The 19,640-nt window shown below is 45.0% G+C and overlaps 1 protein-coding gene across 3 annotated transcripts; it reads left to right on the top strand.

The window, feature by feature from the left end:
• The first annotated feature begins 1,521 nt into the window (after nucleotides 1–1,521).
• Nucleotides 1,522–9,319, top strand: SEC11C (SEC11 homolog C, signal peptidase complex subunit). Of its 3 annotated transcripts, XM_059833393.1 has the most exons (6): nucleotides 1,522–1,656; nucleotides 3,061–3,170; nucleotides 4,041–4,190; nucleotides 6,118–6,237; nucleotides 7,520–7,577; nucleotides 8,003–9,319. In XM_059833393.1, exons 1-6 carry the CDS (start codon nucleotides 1,615–1,617, stop codon nucleotides 8,054–8,056), a joined length of 534 nt encoding a protein of 177 aa, XP_059689376.1. In that variant the 5' UTR covers nucleotides 1,522–1,614; the 3' UTR covers nucleotides 8,057–9,319. The 3 variants fall into 3 exon arrangements, with proteins under 3 accessions (XP_059689376.1, XP_059689375.1, XP_059689374.1); XM_059833392.1 differs by lacking the exon at nucleotides 4,041–4,190 and having other exon boundaries at nucleotides 1,584–1,656; XM_059833391.1 differs by lacking the exon at nucleotides 6,118–6,237 and having other exon boundaries at nucleotides 1,584–1,656.
• Nucleotides 9,320–19,640: the final 10,321 nt, after the last annotated feature.

Genomic DNA, 19,640 nt, shown 5'->3' with positions numbered 1-19,640 from the left:
TGCTTCCATTTATCTTGGGAGCATTTCCCTGTGTTCTTTGTTCTCCTGTTGCCATTCCCTGTCTTCAGGAGCTAATCCTGAACTTGGTGAAAACCTCATTTAGTTTGGTTCATTTCAGCCCCAGGAAATCAACAAGCTCTGGGCAATGTACCTATTTGGCTGGTTGTTGCTTCAGATTTATGCAACCATTTAAATGCAGAACTGGAAGAGACTTTCCAGAGATCATCTGGTCAGCCCTTCTGCATGGGAAGTTAACGTCCAACAGATGTTGGTCTGTTTGTGGAACCATGCAATGAACTGAATTTGGAAGAAAATGCAGTTTGAAAATATTCCCCTCTTCATGATCCCCATCTTTTTTACCTGGAAGTATTTTTACATGGATGAGTTGAAAAATCCAGTTCACTGCATGGTCATACAGTTTTAAGAGCAAAGCCACCGCAGTGCCATGGGGACAAGTGGCCTAATGACAGGCAGAACTCCTTCACCTGGCATTCCTGCTGGAACATCCACAGCATCACCCCCAAACCAAATCCAGCTCCCTCACCACTTTCTGTGAGGTCACATTTTTTATAAACATCAGCTCCTGTGTGACGAAGGACAAAGGGAAGACTGTAATTGATAGCTGTAGGTATAAACTGTCCCTGTCCTACCCTGGAGGACCTGAGCTGCTGCTAGCCGTTTTCTGACGAGCACAAACTCATTCCTGTCGGTAGCCAGGACTGCGGAAAGGGCCGAGGTGCTGCCACATAAAACTGCCGGCTTTTCTAGGACTTTGAGGTTTTCTCTTTCCGAGGCCTGTGTGGCGGCCCCTGGACAAACACCGAGGTGAGCATTAGCTGCTGAAATTAGACGATCTTGATCCCTCGCACAGTTAGCGGGGCAGACGGCTGTCCCCCAGCTCCGAGTGCTGAGGCAGATCCCATTCCAGAGGTCTGTGCGCGCTCTGACAGCAAGGCCGAGGCCTGACCGTCGAACCCCGGCAGGGTCAGTTCGCCCAGCCACCGGCCCCGGCCCCGGCCCCGGCCCCGGCCCGCCCTCGGCTGACCCCGCCCCGCCCGGGTGCTCTTCCCTCCTCGACCCCTCTCCCGCCCCGTCTCGGCCCGCCAATGAGCTGCGCACACGCAGCGGCGGCCGCAGAGAGAGCTCGCCGGCAGCCGCCTGATCCAAAAGACGTGGCTCAGCAGGCCGGTGCCGCCGCTCTGTTGCTCCACAGACGAGTCTGGCTCGTTCCGCCGTACCGTGGGGCCTCAGCACCCACCGAGAGCCCCCTCGGACAGCAAATCGGCCGGGCGCCTGCAGGGGCAGGAGGCGAGGGGCCTCGCCCTCAGGGCTCCTTGCTGCGGTGCATGCTGGGAAGTGTAGTTCGGGTGACGGCCGAGGCCCACGGAGTGCGAGCGGGGCGGAGGGAGGAGGCAGACTACAACTCCCGGGGAGCAGGGGGGCGGCCTCCGCCGCCGTTCCCCCGGGCCGGCGGTAGTTGCGGCCAGCGGTCGCTCAGGGCTGGGGTTCGGGGCGCGAGGGTCTTCCACCGCGGCCGCTTCCGAGGAGCCGCTCGGGAGGGCGCCGGTAGCTTCCCGCCGCCGGCTGGGTGCGGCTCTTCCCTGGGCCCCTGCCATGGATCTCTTCGGGGACCTGCGGCGCATGAACAAGCGGCAGGTAGCGGCCGGGGCTTGCCGGTGCCGGCCAGGCGGGGGGCCCCGGGGCGCGTGGAGGACTGGGTCGGGAAGCGGAGGCCGCCCGGAGGTTCCGGGGCTGTGGAGTCGCCCGGGGCTAGGGCGGGCCGGGGGTCCGGAGCCGTGCGGTGCGCTGGGGCCGGCTGGGGCTCGCGGCCCGCGGAGCCGGCCCGGCGCTGGGGGGGAGCTGGGCTTCCCGCTCGGCGGGCGGCGCCCCCCGCCGGCGGCCGGGTTGTGCCCGGCAGGAGGGCGCTCGCGGGGCCCTTCCCGGCGCCCGGCGGCACCGGGTGTTCGGCGGCGGGAGGCTGCGGCGGCCCGCGGGGGGCTTTCGGGCCTTCGGCGGCAAGCTGGGAAGCCGTGTTGTTCCATTCCTGTCGGTAATCGGCCTCCCTCTGGAGGCACAGCGTGTGGAAGCAAAGGGGTGTTCTTGAGCTCTTGTAGTTCAAAACAGGTATCTTTACGGTGTAATTATGCAGATAACTGGTTGGAAGGGAGAATATAACACCGGTGGCAAACCCTTCTGATTTCCAAGTTGTGAAAGTTCCCTTGGTCTTTTTGTAATATCTGCCCATAATTAAAAAGCATGCTTCAGAGCAGATCTTGAAGCTGGACCAGCGCTAAGTTAAGTGGGTCATATACCTGAAAATCCCAGCGTATATATTTCCAAACTAGAACGATGACTGGAAATTTCTGGTTCCATGTTTTACATCAGCGAGCCACATGATAAATGGAGATGGGCAGGGTTGTTTTCCGCCAGAGAATCTTCCTATGTTGCCAAGGGGAAAAAAAAAAAAGGGAGGTAGTGTGAAGAAAATGTATCCACTGCTGTCATGGCTGGTGAAGCATTAGGATTTTGGGGCAGAAAATCAAATCGACAAAAGATTTTCCACGTAAGAAATTTCCGCCTGACAATAGCAGGAAATTATCCTTTGCTTTCTCTCTTCTAGCCCCACAGCTCTTCTTTGTAAACCAAAATGTTATGTTATAGTATTTCTAATGTGTGTTTTGAATACTTATGAGCTCATGTAAGAGTCAGGGACGTGTGATCAAAATAGATTTGATCATTTGCCGTATAGCTTCCTACAGTTTAGAAGTCTGTGCTAGCGAGTTCGCTAGCTTCTAGCGCTGACAAATGGAGTATTGCAAAGGCGTAATAAGCCAAGACTGAGGCACACAATGGATTAAAACTTTATGCTGCAGTATGGCTTGTGTGGTGGGATTGCCGATACACCAATCTGTTCCACGAGGCTTCTGTTGGAAATGATTTTAGCGTAAAAGTCCACATGCCTGGATTGTGATTCAGTGTTGCATATGGGTTGGAATTTTATGTTGTGCTTCTAAATACAACACGGTAACTTTTTACAAATAATTTTCTTGTTTCATATAGCTGTATTACCAAGTCTTAAATTTTGCTATGATAGTGTCGTCTGCCCTTATGATATGGAAAGGGTTGATTGTCATTACTGGAAGTGAAAGCCCTATTGTCGTGGTGCTCAGGTAAGTCAGTGTAAAGGCGTTTTTGTTAAAGCCCAAATATTATTTTGCCCTTTGTCTTCTCTCCTTCCACCTTACATAGATTTGGATTTTGAAATCTCACCTACTTAAAGAAGTACTCAAACACTTATTTTCTTCTAACTCTGTTTTTGGACACTTAGCAAAGGCTGCTTTTGTAATTGCAGTCTATTTTTCACAGAAGTTTGTAGAAGCAGTAGACACATGAAACCTTTGAAAGTCTGGGTTTGTTCACTTAATGAATAGATGAACTACTCAAGATTACTTACATATATTGCTACCTGGGGATAGTAATCCCTGGATAGGTGTTAGGATTCCAAAAAATTAATTCTGCTTTAGTAGAAATACATGTAATCTTATGAAGCTTCTGTTGTCTCCTGAAGAAAATAAGTAAATGTGTGGCACTTGCTGAAGCCGTTGAACATTTTCAGGTCTGTTGGTTATTTTTATTTTTTTTTTACCATATGTGTATTTATTTTAATATTGTAATACAGTAAAACTCCTTTTATGAGTAAATTATACTTGTGCATTGCTTCTCTCTCAGTGGTATCTTACTTCTGGCTTTTCACGAATGGATTGGTTTTCTTGACCAGAATGGCTCGTTTTGTTCCTTCATCATAGCTACAATGCTGTTCCTTTTCTATACAGCTGCTTGCTTTCTTTCACTGAGGCAGTTAGAAAGTCCTCTATAGGCCAGCTCAGCTTGGGGCTTACTGAGGTTTGGGTTCTGTTAAATATCTCCGTGCTATTACTGAATGGGTGAAGCTACAGATTTCAGTTAAAATTGTGAGTTTATCTGTGGTTCTTTCATTTACCATAATGCTAATGAATTCTGTCTTTCTTTTTTGTTTGTAGTGGCAGCATGGAACCAGCTTTTCACAGGGGAGACCTGTTGTTCTTAACAAATTTCCATGATGACCCAATCAGAGCTGGTGAAATAGTTGTTTTTAAAGTTGAAGGCAGAGACATTCCAATAGTTCACAGAGTAATCAAAATACATGAAAAGTAATGCAACTTGGTATTTTTCTTGTTTCTAAATACAGTTTCCTTCACTGTGACTTTCACTTACATTTTAGTTTGGTAGTATTTTATGAAAGCGCAAGTGAGGATATGCTATAAGATAAAACTCATCTCTAGGATGTGATCTGCTTCTGTCCCCAATTCTGTGGTGTGCTTCTTGAGCCCCTGACTCCTGTCCCTCGGCAAAGTTGCCTAGGTTCAAAGTAGGTAAACCTATGCCAAAAAGGAGTCCAGTAACACAAGCTGTACACGTTATTTTTGCCAGCAGTAGCAATATGTATGGGAGCAGAGTCCACTTCTGTACTGACTGTTGTAGAATTGGGATTTTCGTTATGAGAAATAGCTACTTCTAAAAGCAAATCTCTGAAAGAAGGTGAAGATTCAGAATCAGAACTATAGATGAAGTCTCACAAGTATGTGATCTTTGCTAACTGAAGTTTTCCAGAAAACAGAGATTTGACTCAGAGTGAAAGAAGAGATTCTTATCTTTTTGTGTCTGTTAGTCACAATGCCAACAACAATCCATGCTGAAAAGCAACAGGTAGATTACTTGTTTGTTACCTTGATTGCATATGCCTGGTATGATAAACAGTTCCTTCTCAAACAAAAGAGAGGCAATTCTGTTTCTAATTCTGCATAGCGAAAAGCTAACCTGGAGGTGGCAAGCATTGACACATTTGCTCCTCAGGAGGTCCTGGCCATGAACTGAAGGTGCTTACCTTTTGAGTAATATCTGTTCTTTAACGCATTTTTGAAACAAATATGTATATCCAAGAATTACCTCTTTTTCTTTTTTTTTAATACCTAATTTGTCTTCATAAAAACTCCTTGTTTCTCGATACCATTCCTTGCAATTAGCAGCTTCTTGAGCAAAATCGTTCTGAAGACTGTAAACCTAATAACTTTATTTAAATGGGAGTGTTGAACTGAAGTCTTGCATGCATTATCTGTGCATATGCCTGATGCTTGAAAGGGAGCTAAACATGGCAGGTTTTCTAACAGCAGTGGTTAAATTACGTCGTGTTCAAAGTGTAGTGTGAGATACTTTATTCATTTGAAACAGTAGGGAAGGGTTAAGATTTGGGCGTGTTCAGGTTTTTAAGCCTCTATTCCTACAAAAAGGATTGAGCCTCCTCGATGGCCAGGAGAGGTCAGGACTCGGCTCCGGCTCAGAGGGAGCAGCCTGGCGCTCCGAGCTCTGCAGGCATTCATCCGTGGGTGCCACCTACTGAAGTGTTTCTATTGCTTGGATTTCGCCAAGCGTTATTTTGACCTAAATATGATTACGAAGAGTTAAACAAGTGTATAGAACTTAAAAGAAAATTGCCTAAAGCATTGTATTATTGTACCACTTTCTTTCCGAAGGGAAGATTTTTACGGTCTACCTCATTTGAAATTTGTGAGTTAAATTCATTCTCTAATGTGTGATGACTTCACAGGATCTTACGCCATAATTTTGAAAAAAAGAAGGAAAAAAAAAAAAAAACCAACCCACAAACCCAAAAGTAGAGTATTATTCAGTATTTCAGAGTTAAATTTCTGTTCTGTTGAAAATGCAGAGGGTTGGGGTTTTTTTTCCCAGATAGGCATATGCTGCTTTTGTTGAGGAAGTTTAGTGCCTGCTCTAGATGGACAATATCCCTTTCATGTCCATTGTGTAATTGCTTACATCAAATGACAATCTAGGAGTGTTTAAAAAAACACATTTCTTGTTAAAATCTATTGACTCTGTCAGTAGAGTCTGTAATGTTAATGATTTAATGGTATTTGTTAAATAAGGAGGACATGCACAACTGGAAGTAAACATTGTTATCTAATCTTGTAGCACTTTTCATCTTCATTGTGCTTTGTAGATGTTAATTGAGGTTTTTAAATTAAGTGGTATTTAGTGTATCACCTCGTTGCCTTCTAGAGAAAATGGGAACATCAAATTTCTGACTAAAGGCGATAATAATGAAGTTGATGATAGAGGCTTGTACAAAGAAGGTCAGAACTGGTTAGAGAAGAAAGATGTTGTTGGAAGAGCAAGAGGGTAAGTAATGCAAAATGTCTATGTTCTTTGTAAGTAAAATAGAAAAAGGTAGAATGTAAATCAGTTCCACTGTTGGTACAAACTAGATCTGGTATGGAATTTTTTTAATTTCTTAAAATAATAATTAAAAAACCTACTTCACCTGGAAAAGTTGCTTTCTGTAGTCCTCTCACTGATGTGGAGAGTGGAAACTAATTTTTTGGAAAAAATAGCACATTTAACAAAGAATTCACCAGTAAATACAAAATTAACCAACTTACCCTTGTAATTGCTAGAAATTACTAGGAAATTATTTCCACATTCCACAGGAATTTTATGCAAGATTTGAGCTTTTGACTTTGTCCCCTTCCCCACTTGAGATGAAATCTCTTAAGATTCTTCTCAAATAACTTGATTAAATTTTTCTCTAAGGGGGGGGGGAGGAAATAATTTCGCATTCAGGTATGCATGAATGACAAGCGTAAATGATTGCTTTACACTGTTCTTATTTGGAATGCTTTTGCTTAGAGCCTGTGGCAAGGTATTGTTTGGGCTATGGGAGTCTTAGGGATGCCGTGAGAAGCTTGACGTGAGTTCTGCTGTGTCCAGTAAGCTAAGATTAATGTCATAGGCCAAACCCAGTGGAAAGTAGGACTTCTTGTATCGCATTATATGCTTGTGTATTTTCTTGCCTAATTTAAGAGTTCCATAAGTTATCATAAATATAGGGTTAACTTGCATAACAGTACAACATACTTTTCTGCAAGAATATTTATTTGTTTGATTTTTTTAGATTCTGTCCCTGCCTTCAAGTTAAATTAAAAGAAATAGAACAAGTGCCCCTCTAAACCTTTAATGCTGGTAGACTAGGTTAAATTCTAATTTTAAAATACTTTCTATATTAGTTTGAAACCCTTTCTGTGTTAGATTATATGGCTTTTATAGCTGCAGAACAACAGGAGACCCTGAAAAGCTGATTCCCCTGTGTCGTAGGATGTTAGGCTTTTGTGGATACCCCTCATTACAGTGATATTTACTTGCCATTTCTGGGATCCATGTGTATTTTTAATGCTATGAATAATATGCAGCAAGATGAAGCATGGGAGGAGAGGGAAATCTGAGACATCCTCCTCCTAAACTTTTATTAAGTACATGTATTGTCTTTAAAGCTCTTGCTGTCTGTCTGAATTTTTTTTGTTCTCTGAAATCCATTATCTAAAATACTAAAGACTGAGTAACATTGAAACATTTCCATGTAATATTTGAGGCTTAATTTTACATTTATCTGTTTTGTCAATTACAGGTTTTTGCCTTATGTTGGTATGGTAACTATAATAATGAATGACTATCCAAAATTTAAGGTATGTATACAGACATTTTGCGTTCTTAACTATGAAATAGCAAGTAAATGTAGCAAGAATCTTGCATATAAGAATACATGTTAATAAATTTGGCTCTGTGGTTTGGTACCTAATATAAAATGAGCTGTGTTTTCTTGCTTATTTTAGCTTGTCTGTTATCCAGTAGAATTTAGTATTTGTAATCATTTGAAAACATTTAATTTTAGGAATTCTGTAAGTTAAGTGTATGCAGTTGTGATGCCTGTTTATGATGAATATGATCACATTAAAATATTCCTGTAATTCTGTAGGAACACAACTCTATAATTGTGTACTCTTCTAGAAGGTGTAATGTTGGAGAGGGCACACTTTGAACAATTTGTAATTTCAGAGCTTCTATGAAGAGAAATTATAACCCAGTCTTTATTCTCTATTTTCTTTTGCAGTACGCTCTTCTGGCGGTAATGGGAGCATATGTACTGCTGAAACGTGAATCCTAAAAAAAAAAAGGTCACTTTTCCAAGAACAAAGTACAAAGTTATACTATACAGGGGAAAAAGCCTAATATATTTCAGATGTTTTCATTTCTGTATACAGTTCAAAACTGTGCAAGCTTTTGTCTTGTCTAAATAAACTGTACAACTAATGAGTAAAGCTTTTGGCTGTTGGTTAATTATGTAATGGCATATTTACTATCTTAAGTAGATGATGCTTTCAGTTAGCCTTTTGCTTGTTTGGAAGACACTGACTGTCATGTGCTAAAGCAGCTTATGGCGCTCCTTGACATGCTGTGTTGTTTTTCTTCAGTGGTACTGCATCTGAACCCACCTTCTCCCTCCTGTTTGTTCAGGTTTTTTGCTTGATTACTTTTAATCTGTCAGTGCCCTCTCTTTTCACAACCATACAAACTGTTTTTATCAGTACTTGTAAGGACACAGCTTATGGGTTGGAACAAGTAGTGAGTTGTAGGAGTTTAATCAGACTTACGCCTAAAGAAAGTTGTCTAGATACAGTCTGACAAAAATAGACAAGAAAGGGTCTTTGATTCTAATTAAGAACTGAGAAATGGAAACTTGGAGCTTTTTCCCTGAATTTGAAACTTACTCCTTTGTGGTATAGGGACAAAAAAAAATAATGGCCTGGTTTTTAGAGGCCTGATTTTTAGGGACCATGTATGTTTCTAGAATTCAGGCTGTTAACCATTCTGCCTTTATGTTCCCAGCTATAAACCAAACCTAACAAAAAGATTTTATGGGGCTTTATTAACACTAGTAAATTACTGAATGAATAGCATAGTAGTGTACGTCTGTAATATTACCAGTAAGGGTAAGACATGACTCCTATTCCAGTTTTGAGAATATGTTGCTCTCTTCTGTCATGTTATGATACCTGAATAGTGTTAAACACAAAATTGATTTTTCATTTTAAAACTTAGCTGATAACTGTCTTGTATGAAATTCTGGATTTTTCTCTTCTTGGCTTCAAATGTCAACATTGCACCTTCAGCAAAGCAGAACTTGTTTTCCTCGCTTGCTTTGGTTTTGTAGCTTTGATAAGGAACAGAATGATGCTTTTTTCCTGTGGAGTTTTGTTTCTTCTGTAATCCCTTACCTCTACAAAAGTACACTATTATCCAATAATGGCACCTCTTCTGTTGTAACTGCTCGTGCTGAAAGGCAGACAAGTGCTGAATTTTTCCAAGTAATATTACTTCTTTTGTGTCCTACTAAGCAGTTTTCATGACAAACTGTATTATAAAAATAACTTATTTTGTGTCAAATTGTGTAGAAATAAAATTGAGTGTAATAAATGGCATGTCAGAATAATTTAGGTATCCTTAATGCAGTCTTCCCAGAAGTGTACCATCACAGTTAAGAAAAAATAATTTAATTTTTGGAGACAGTGTATGTGCAGTAAGTTTTTTATTTTTTTTTCCCCAGTATTGCTGAAATCAGAATATATTCCTATGCATCTACCCCAATGCAATCACAGTCAGCTCTGACTTAGAGAGTGGGGTTTTGGACATAACCCAAATTATAAATTTGACACATTATTATGTGAACTTATTCTTGTGTTGAGGAAATATGGATTAGTAAAATGACACAAGGATAACATCTAAATACGTGGATTCGTGCTCAGAAAAAAGGTTGTATTTCTTGGGTATGATACCCTGTGTCTTGTTTTAACTCTTCTTGATAAATCTTAACCTGCAGAATTGACTTGCACAGTGGAGTAAACTACGGTTGTCGATGTTGCCATATCTGCTCCTTTAGTGAAATGTTGGATGACGGTGCGGGCCCAGTTTATTTTCCTGGTTTTAGCTGGATGCCTTGAGATTTGCTAATTGCATCCACCAAAGCAACTTTGATCAGCCACATACAATAACTTGTTCAGTCATGTAGGTAGTCTAGGTTCTCTTTTGTGATAAACAATAGCGCTTTTTTTTTTTTCAGCTAGTAGGACCAAATGCTGTAATGATAAATCTTGCATAAATACGAAAAGTTCCTGCCTGCATGGGAAGGGTATAAAGAAGATGGAGCTAGACTCTTCTCAGTGGTGTCCGGTGACAAGGCAAGAGACAATTCCATCTGAACATTAAAAAAAAAAAGAAATATTACTGTGCAGGTGGTTGAACACTAAAGCAGGCTAAAAACATGGTAAAAATACTAAAACATGGTACAGCTATTCTTATGTAGCATGAAAAACTTGGGTTTTGGTTTGTTTGGTTTTTTTTTCCCAGACTCAGGAATCTCATAATCATTTCTAAAAAAAGTCTCATAGTATTTCTGTTGATCACTAGCAAGCTTACCTTTTCTATGAAGAAATACATTACTTTGCTAGCTGGTGGCTACTTTGCTCAGGCCTGTTTGGTTGGCTGCCTATGAACGCTTAGAGATGAGTCACAACCAACTGGATTGGGTTGCTCTTGATTCCGTTCTTGATTTTCATTCCCATAATTATCTGAGCTGCCTCAAGCCAACCATTTCCATTTCTGATGATCTATTTAGATAGTGCTGCTTACTAATTTCCTTGGAGTTGAAGTCGGGGATGGAAGGAGGGCCAAAAGTTTTGCCCAGAATCTGAATTTCTGGTACAAACACTTTCCTTCTGCTAGATACCAGTACGGAATCTTTCAGTTCTTAGGCTGATAAGCAATGACAAATGAGCTTTGATGGTGAAATGCCTATCCAGGAGAATGTTTCCTTTCTGCTGTGAGTAAGTTGCGCTGTAGGATGCTTGAATGATTTAATGTCAGCTAAATATTATTAGTGTTTGCAGCAGAGAGAATGCAGTTTGCCGTTTGATATATTTTATAACTGAATGTTACCAGCTCTTCCTGCTAGACTTGCAGAGAACAAGTTTGAAGGTGACTTTGCACGTTGCAGCTGAACTTATCTATCAGCTCCGCTTGCTGAGATCAGATGATCCTCCTGCTGCAGACAACGTGGTCACATACCTCTTTTTGTGTAAGCTCTCGTTTTCAGTGGAGCCAATGCAACTTGTGAACCCCAGAAGAAGTTAGTAGTTCTCTGCCGGGTTTGTGAGTTGAGCAGGCTTAGCAAAGCATGTGGGGGGGAAAAAAACCAGGAGCATGATAAAGGCGAAAGGGGAGGAACGGGTTTAGCCTTTGGGAACAGTGAGCTGTTAGATTTTTCCCAACTATAACATGTAACTTTGTGTTTAAAACTTAAGGAGGATGTTAAGGTCCTTGAATGTGTCCAGAGGAGGGCAACGAAGCTGGTGACAGGACTGGAAGGCATGTCCTCTGAGGAGCGGCTGAGGGCTCTGGGTTTGTCTAGTTTGGAGAAGAGGAGGCTGGGGGGTGACCTCATTGCTCTCTGCAGCTTCCTGAGGAGGGGATGTGGAGAGGGAGGTGCTGAGCTATTCTCCCTGGGATCCAGGGATGGGACGCCTGGGAACAGCTCAAAGCTGCACCAGGGGAAGTTCAGACTGGACATGAGGAAGCATTTCTTTACTGAGAGGGTGGTCAAACAGTGGAACAGGCTTCCTGCAGAGGTGGTCGATGCCCCGTGCCTGTCAGTGTTTAAGAGGCATTTGGGCAATGCCCTTGATAACATGGTTTAACTTTTGGTCAGTCCTGAAGTGGTCAGGCAGTTGGATGAGATGATCATGCCTTCCAGCTGAACTATGCTATTCTATTCTATCCCATTCATCTGTTTATCACCTCTAAAATAATTTGCAGCAAAGGCACAAGCCAGCCTCAAATTAAATTTATATATATTGCTGCTCCTTGTGCTTCAAGCAGAATTTTACATACACTCTTCAGAGGTAAGGGACAAACTGTGTGTGTGCATATGTTTCGGCAGGTTATAGATGGGTCTGACCAATAAAAAGAAATGGGTTTAGATCCTACGTATTTGATGCATTGAGGTGCTTTCCCTTTTCTACAAATACAACTTCTTTCTTCAATTGCCTACTCTGCTTCTAGGCTGTAGCTTCCCTTTGAAGTCAGGACAGATCAAGGTTATAATTGGCGGATCTACTGACTTATTAACTGGAGGCAGAGTGGTCCATTGATCCTTGAAGCTGTGGTAACTGGTTCACCTCAGCTCATATGCTGCTTAGACATCAATACCCCCGGGGAAGGGCACCTAGCTTGGCTGTTGGTGTGAAATACTGTGCATTGTGTCACTGGAGAAAAGAAAAGAGCATTTTAAAGAAAATGCCTCCATCCTAGCAAGGCCTCTGGATGATTTTTTTTTTTTTTTTAAGAATATCAAGATGCTACAGGCACAAGCAGTATGTTTTTAACTGAGCACTTGGGAGTAGGAGAAGCTCAGACTTTGGTTGAAGCTGTGTGTTTTTTCTTTCTGGTTAGCTGCCTTTTCATAGCTCAGCTAAAAACTGCCCCTGTGCCCCCAGAGCTGTGCAGGCTGCAGCGTGTGCGGAAGGGGACCACGGGCATCGCGGGGCCCCCCGGGCTGGGGCCATGAATGAGGGCTGGGCACCAGCACAGACCCTCGGGGTGAGGGCAGGAGCTGGTCCCCGTGGCCACGAACACTGTTGTGCTCGCAGGAAAGGGCCGAGCAGGAGATCGGCTTTGTTCGGTCTCCTCCCCTTCCCTCTTCTCAGCGCTTCAGTGTTCGACGACGGGGTCACAAAGGCTGGGGGTGTGCGGGGCAGCCCCAGCACTGCTTGCTGGGTGCCCCTCTGCTCCTCACAGCACTTCAGGCAGGGCAGCACTGAAAGGTCTGAGTCCTGGCTGCCAAACATGCAGGTTGAACTGCTGCCTGCATTGGTAGAGAGAAAATGAGTGCATGGAGTAACTGGAGAGAGAACTCCAGTTTAAGCCTTGTTAGCAAGTCATTTCTCTCTGTGTTTAATCAAGATAGTGAGCAACAGTGATGAAAAGGGTGTTTTCCGCTGTGTGCATGGATTTTATCAGTGTTTCTTTGCACGTCTTAGGGGCCAAAAGCAAACAAAACGTAAGCCACCCACACGACAAAAATTCGGTATGTTTCTCTGCTACACAGCTTGGCTTAAATAAGTATATTCCATCTCTCTGTCATCAGTTATGCTCCAGTACACTGCTTTTGTATATAGAACCAACTCTGCTTCTCTGTCGTTCGTGTGTGAATATGCTATCAACAGAAACTATATATACATATGCTATATATAGTCTGTATTTATACGTAGGTATATGGAAATCTGACGTGGACATGACCATCACCTGAATTTTGAAGATGTTTGAAATATGAACCTCTGTCTGGATTTGAGTTTTACAAATAAAACAGCTGTGGACAAAGCTTGCTTTCTTTTGCAAGCACATTAGGACATCAGTGTCTAGCGCTGATGACCACGTTTGCTAGAACTAAACTGAAAGGTATGTGTGAAAAATCTGACTGCAAGAAGGCCTGGGGAGGGGGGTGCTGGGGCGCGGGCCCTCGGCCAGCCCCCTGGGGCGCAGGGGCTGCGCTTCCACGGCATGCTGGGGTGCAAGCGAGGAGGAGGTGGCGAAGGGCGGAGGAGAGGAGGCCACCTGGGGTTTTTGTTGTCCTTTGGGAAGGATGCACAGTGTGACTTTGCCCCAGGGGTGCCTTGAAGCCTTGGCTCACCTTCCCGGCCAGCTCAGTGCTCCAGCCGTCGCAATGCAGCCCTGGCTGTGTTGGGCACCTGCCCGTGGCCCAAGGGCTCGGGGATGGCCACGGTGGCTCCGGGCTTCTGAGGGACAACGACCTTTCTGCCAGCTGCTGGATGTGGTGCTTTTTTCCTGCTTTACTTCTTGTGAAGGAGTCTGGGGCCACCGGATAGCCTTAGGGTTTGCTAATGCCTGTCCTTTCTGTCACCTGCACTTGTCCCCCTGTTTGTTCGCTGGACTTGTCACGCAGGTTCCTCAGCTCTATTTTCTCCAACACATACGGTGTTTATAAATCCAGCATCAGCAGCTATATGTGGAAGAAAGTTGACATTTGGGAAACAAAACTTGTGGGTTTAAATTTCCTCGGTGCTTAGTTTCCATAGATTTAGTTGCAAACTAACAAATTGGCAGATGGGTCACCTGCTGGTTGCTGCACTATCCCGGTGCCAGCTCCTGTGGAAATCCTGCTGGAACGGCTCAAACTGTCCAGGGAAAATGAGCCCTGAACCCTTACCATGAACCCCGTGCCTAACCTGCTCCCTGAGCCCTTCCCTACATGGAGGCCTTTCGGCAGAGGTCTTCTTACCAGAGCTCTTCACGCCACTGCCTCATGTTTCCAGATAAACACAGGGCACATTTTGAAGCCAATGCAGAGTCTGGAATTGCCCTCCGGGGTGAAAGGAGGCACCGTGCAGGGCACTGGTCCCACCACCGTGAAATAAACCTTTTTCACAACAGCGACTGTTCCCATCCACGTTCGTGCCCAGGCCTGAGTGTCCTAGCCCTGAGCACGGCCCAGAAGTCCGTATTTCATAGTAGGGATATAAGTGTGAAAAAGTAATCCCAATTGCAACTAGAATAACTGCATCTGATGCGGCCTCTTGGGATGTGTGTTTTACCTTATTTCTTCAAATGCTGAAATGTAAAAGATACATCGACCTCCACAATGGCGATTTGCCGAATTGATTCCGATTGCCTCTGAAAGGGTGATCAACACAAGCAAATAGTTCTACGTTGCTCTTGCCTTGCAAGCGAGTTACTCACCTGAGCAGCAGCAGAGTCAAGGTCACCCTGTGGGGCGCACGCGGCTGAAGTGGTGCCCGGCAGAGGGGCTGCTCCAGCCACCTGCCCCGGGCGGCACTGCATTTCTACAGGCTCTGGAGCCACAGAATGGTGCTGGGTGTGGGCCAAGACCAAGGCACGCAGCTCAAGACACGTGGCTCTGCCTGTGTCTCTGAGGATGGGCAGCCCTGGCCGTCATTCGCGGCAGGCTCCCGGGAGGATGGCAGCAGGAGCGGTCCCTGCAGTAGGAGCTGTGGCCACCAGAACGGAGGGGCTGTGGGCGATCCTCCCACCCCAGGTGAGGAGCAGCCCCTGCCGCACTGCACTCCCACAAAAGCCTGACAGCCCACTTCCAGCGAGCGCTCAGAATTGGAGAAAAAGAGAGGGAGAAAGTGTACGTATCGCACATAGCTGTGTCAACCCTCCTCCAACCGTTGGGGCAGCCCGCAAGGGTTCCCACCCCCGGCCCAAGCCTGTCTGATGACTGGGTGAGCCCACGACATGCTCTATGCACCAGGGCGCTGAAGGTACGGACACAAGCCGGCTGTGTGCACTTGCAGCCCAGAAAACCAGCTGTGCCCTGGGCTGCATCACCAGCAGCGTGGCCAGCAGGTCCAGGGAGGTGAATCTCCCCCTCCGCTCCGCTCTGGTGAGACCCCCCTGGAGCACTGCGTCCAGCTCTGGGGTCCCCAGCCCAGCAAAGATGTGGACCTGTGCGAGCGGGTCAGAGGATGGACACGAGAATGGTCAGAGGGATGGGACACCTCTGCTATGGAGAAAGGCTGAGGCAACTGGGGTTGTTCAGCCTGGAGAAGAGAAGGCTCCAGGGAGACCTTCTTGTGGCCTTTCAGTATATAAAGGAGGCTTACAAAAAGGATGGAGAGAGACTCTTTACCAGGGTCTGTAGTGACAGGACAAGGGGCAACAATGGTTTAAAACTGAAGGAGAGCAGGTTTAGATTGAACATCAGGAAGAAATGCTTTACGATGAGGATGGTGAGACACTGGAACAGGTTGTCCAGAGAAAGCCGTGGATGCTCCATCCCTGGATATGTTCTCGGCCAGGTTGGACAGGGCTTTGAGCAACCAGATCTACTTGAAGATGTCCCCGCTCATTGCAGGGGGGTTGCACCAGATGACCTTCAAGGGTCACAGAATGACAGAATCATTATGGTTGGAAAAGACCTGTAAGCTCATCAAGTCCAACCACCAACCCAACACCACCATGGTTTGGTCCCTTCCAACGCAAATGAGTCTATAGCTCTATGAAGATGACCTCTCCCTGCCCTGCGGTGCCTGCAGCAGGGCACAAGCTCTGTGCCTGCAGTTCGCATCCCCATCGCTCTGTGCTCCCCGGGACCACGAGTGCAGCGGTGTCACCTGAAGCATTTTGTCTTCTCCGTGAAGGCTTAGCTGGGACTGCCTCTGTCCCAGCAGCAACAGTTCCTGAGAGTTCAGGAACATAAATGCTTACCATTTGAATTCTCAAAATATTGAACCCCTCCACCACAAAGATCACAAAAATAAAAAATGTGAGGGCTGATGCATCACACTGACATACACTAAATGTGCAATAAGCAATCGCTTTAGTTAAGCTTCAACTGTCTACGTCTAGGACTTCCTAAAATGAAGCACAAACAGTATCAAATACCTTAAACTGTCCCTTATTAAATAAATGTTTATTATTTCATATTGTTCAGCCTCTGTAAAGTTGCCGAGCTCTTTTCTGAAAAATGTCTTCAGTTCTTCAGGGAACTGTTACTGCAGAGAGTCAATTTTCAGGTTATTTGCAGAATGCCTGCCCTGACTACCGCTTTGAAGTGCTGGAGATTAGTCTATTCAGCATCTTCAACATTTACAAAGTATTCCTTAGCGATCGTGCCCTGTTATTACATTGGTGATATGCTTAAACCATTGTTTGTTCTGTACATATATTATAGCTGTCTGTAACGTCGGGATCACTACAAAGAAAACGATGAAAGGCACACCATTTTTCTTTTATCCCTTTTTATTTCCATAAAATCTGCCGTGCTGATAGAACAATCATAGTTGTCTCAAATGTAAAGGAAGCAAATTAAAGAGTGTTATTGTGGTAATAGCATTTAAAACCCATTAGTGTTTTCCTGCCATGGAGCACAACAGTAGTTCACTTTGCTATGGGATATATGAAAAGTAGAAAGGTATTTTAAAATTAAGACAGCTGTTTCTTGGTGGTCAAACACAAATTTTCATTATTGGATTTCTTCTTTAAGAAAGAAAGGTTGTCTCAAATGAGTCACTCGCAGTTCATAACATGTGTTTATTGTTCCTGGATCCTTATGAACAAGTAAACAAAGAAAGTGGGACCCCTTCCATGCAGTACAGACCAGTCGCATCCTTAACAGAGGTTTTCCTACGTGAGCCTCTTCAACCATGAGAGCACTGCTGACGGAGGTGCATGAGACCTTGCATCGATCTGCTTTAGTTGCAATTTGTTCCCAGGGAAGGGACAGGGAACGTGATAATGCTTCTCGTGCCTTCTCCCCTGCCTGGTGCGTGCCGCGTCCACAGCCGTACTCTGAGTGAGGCTGGGCTGGGGGTCCCGTGCACGGGGGGGTCGCAGGTGGCGTCGTGTCTCTGCTCGATCCTGGCTGGAGATCTGTTACAGTTGCTGGGTTTACCTGGTTTCTCACTGCTTTGTTGGTGGGGCTCTCAGCCACCACTGTGTCACATTTGCTGCTCTTGACAGTTTTTACATTTATGTATTGGAATATTTCAGCATCTTTCCAGTGGTTTGGCTTAGTTTTAAATAGATGCTTTGGTTTTCTTTATTAGGGATGGGGTAATTCTGCTTCAGTGCTGAGTTCTTTTTCCAGTCAGGTTTCCCTTTGCTGAACTGCTTGCAGCCCAGTTCTAGCTGTGACCCCCACGAAAGACATGCCAGGGCACCTAATGCAGTAATTCATGCCTCATTAGCCCAAAGGTGCTAGCGGGGAAAGGCACACAATAAAAATAGCAACTGCCAGCCCAGGCCAAGTAAATCCCTGGAGTCGGAGGGGACATGAGCCGTGGTGTGCAGACGATAACCCTGCTGATGAAAAGTCATCAAGGCCTACAGTTCCCAGTGATCATGGCATAATAAATACATCAAGGAGCGGCTCCTTCCTTCACAGCTCAACCTGCTCCCAAGAGCCATCGGCTGCGGCAAGCAGAGGACCCCCGTGGGCCAGTGGTCAGGTTGGGATGGTGCCAGACGGCCCCAGGGGTCTCACCGGGGAAGCTGTGGGCAGAGACCTGGTCCTGTCACACTCACCGCGGGCCAAGAGTGCAGATGTACTGCCCATTAAAAAAGCAAAGTACACATTTTCTCCTGCTCAACAAAAGCCACGAAGGGCCTGAAGGGGGGCAGGGGTGGTGTCGAGCCACAAGAGTATTTATTGGAGAGATTCAGTTAGTTCATATAATGAACGTATCTGCCTAATTCCCGTAAGGCCATGAGCAAGAAGCATTGCTCAAGCACGCACTCCGCTGCGATGAAGGCATCCTCATCTCAGCACTACGGCTGAGTGCTCAGCACGGTGCGCAGGACCGGGCGCAGGAACCCTGCAGCCACGGTTCCCCTCCCGCCTGCGGGCAGCAGCTGGCACCGTCTGTGCTAACTAATGACAACCGTAGCAGCGTCCTGGTCCCGGCCCGGGCCAATGCCCCTGCCTCTCCCGGCCGTCGGCACGCTCTGCGCCCGCCAGCCCCAAGGCTCTCCATCGCGGTTCGGGTACAACCATTCCAGCATCACCTTTTCTTCAGCCCACTGCACACATGCTCTGCCACTACAGGGTGGGGAAGAGTGGGTCAGTTTACCCCAACCCCTTGGACTCTGATGAATTTTGGTTGCAAAACTGATTGCCAGTCATTCTGACACAGGATGAGGCAGCTCCTAAGAATGTCCTGATAGACGTTTTGATACCAAAAGCCACGCAAAGCATTTCAGCAGGCTAAGACATAAGCCCCAGCTATGCCTTGCAGATAAGTAAAGCAGAGACTGTGATGTGTCCAGCACATATTACAAATACTGCAATGTATTTTGGGGAAAGCCTAAGTCGTGCAGCCTAGGCTGCTTTGGAAAAATAGAAGCCTGCCTGTAACACTCCCTACGGACATGTTCGGGAGCCTGCTGAGGGCTCAATAGCTCAGGTCCGTTATTGTGGGTGTCAGTTCTGTATATGCATGTATCAAGACACACATGCAAATTATGGGATTAAAGGTTACTGGGCTCTGTTTCTTTTGAAAACAGTAAAAATAAGCTTCCATTGAACATATTCAATGAAGAGGGAAGGCTCTCGTGATGGCTATCAATATAAAAGCAAAGGTAAAACTGAAAGAGATAAATAGGCTTGTAGAGTTGCTTTAGTTTGGGAAAATTATTGTTTTCCTTTTCCAGAAAAACAGAAAATCCTTAAACTGAGTTTTTGTTGGTGGTTTGCTTCAAATAACCCAGTTTGATTGTTTGGAGGAGTTAAACAGATTTTTGTATTTGTTTTGTGACAAAACCCTAAAAATGTGTTTTTCTTGGCAAAAATATCCCCCCACTCGCAAAGCTAATCCTAATTAAAAAGAAAATTCAAACGCAAATTTGATCAACTCTCTAAATCAGTATTTTTCACTGTAACTTTAATCACCTAAAGGGCAAACTAATTTAAACTTTCAGTAAGTCCACAATACAAGGTATAAAAATGGGAGTGTATAAGGAACAATCTCAAATTAAAGTAGCTCCAGGCAGTGCAAAATGAGATTTAATGCGAAGGCATAGCCTTTAACACATGAAATGTATGAATATGTAGTACATACACAAAACATGAGAGAGGTTTATTTGTTTGCATAGTGTTTGTGGTGAAAGAGACTTAGGACTACTGGGCAACAAGGAACTGAGCAAGAATTCACGGGTTG

This window comes from Gavia stellata, chromosome Z (assembly GCF_030936135.1).
Source record: "Gavia stellata isolate bGavSte3 chromosome Z, bGavSte3.hap2, whole genome shotgun sequence".
NCBI classification, from domain to species: domain Eukaryota; kingdom Metazoa; phylum Chordata; class Aves; order Gaviiformes; family Gaviidae; genus Gavia; species Gavia stellata.
Note: the sequence above shows the minus strand (reverse complement) of the source record. Positions and strands in the feature narration are given on the sequence as shown.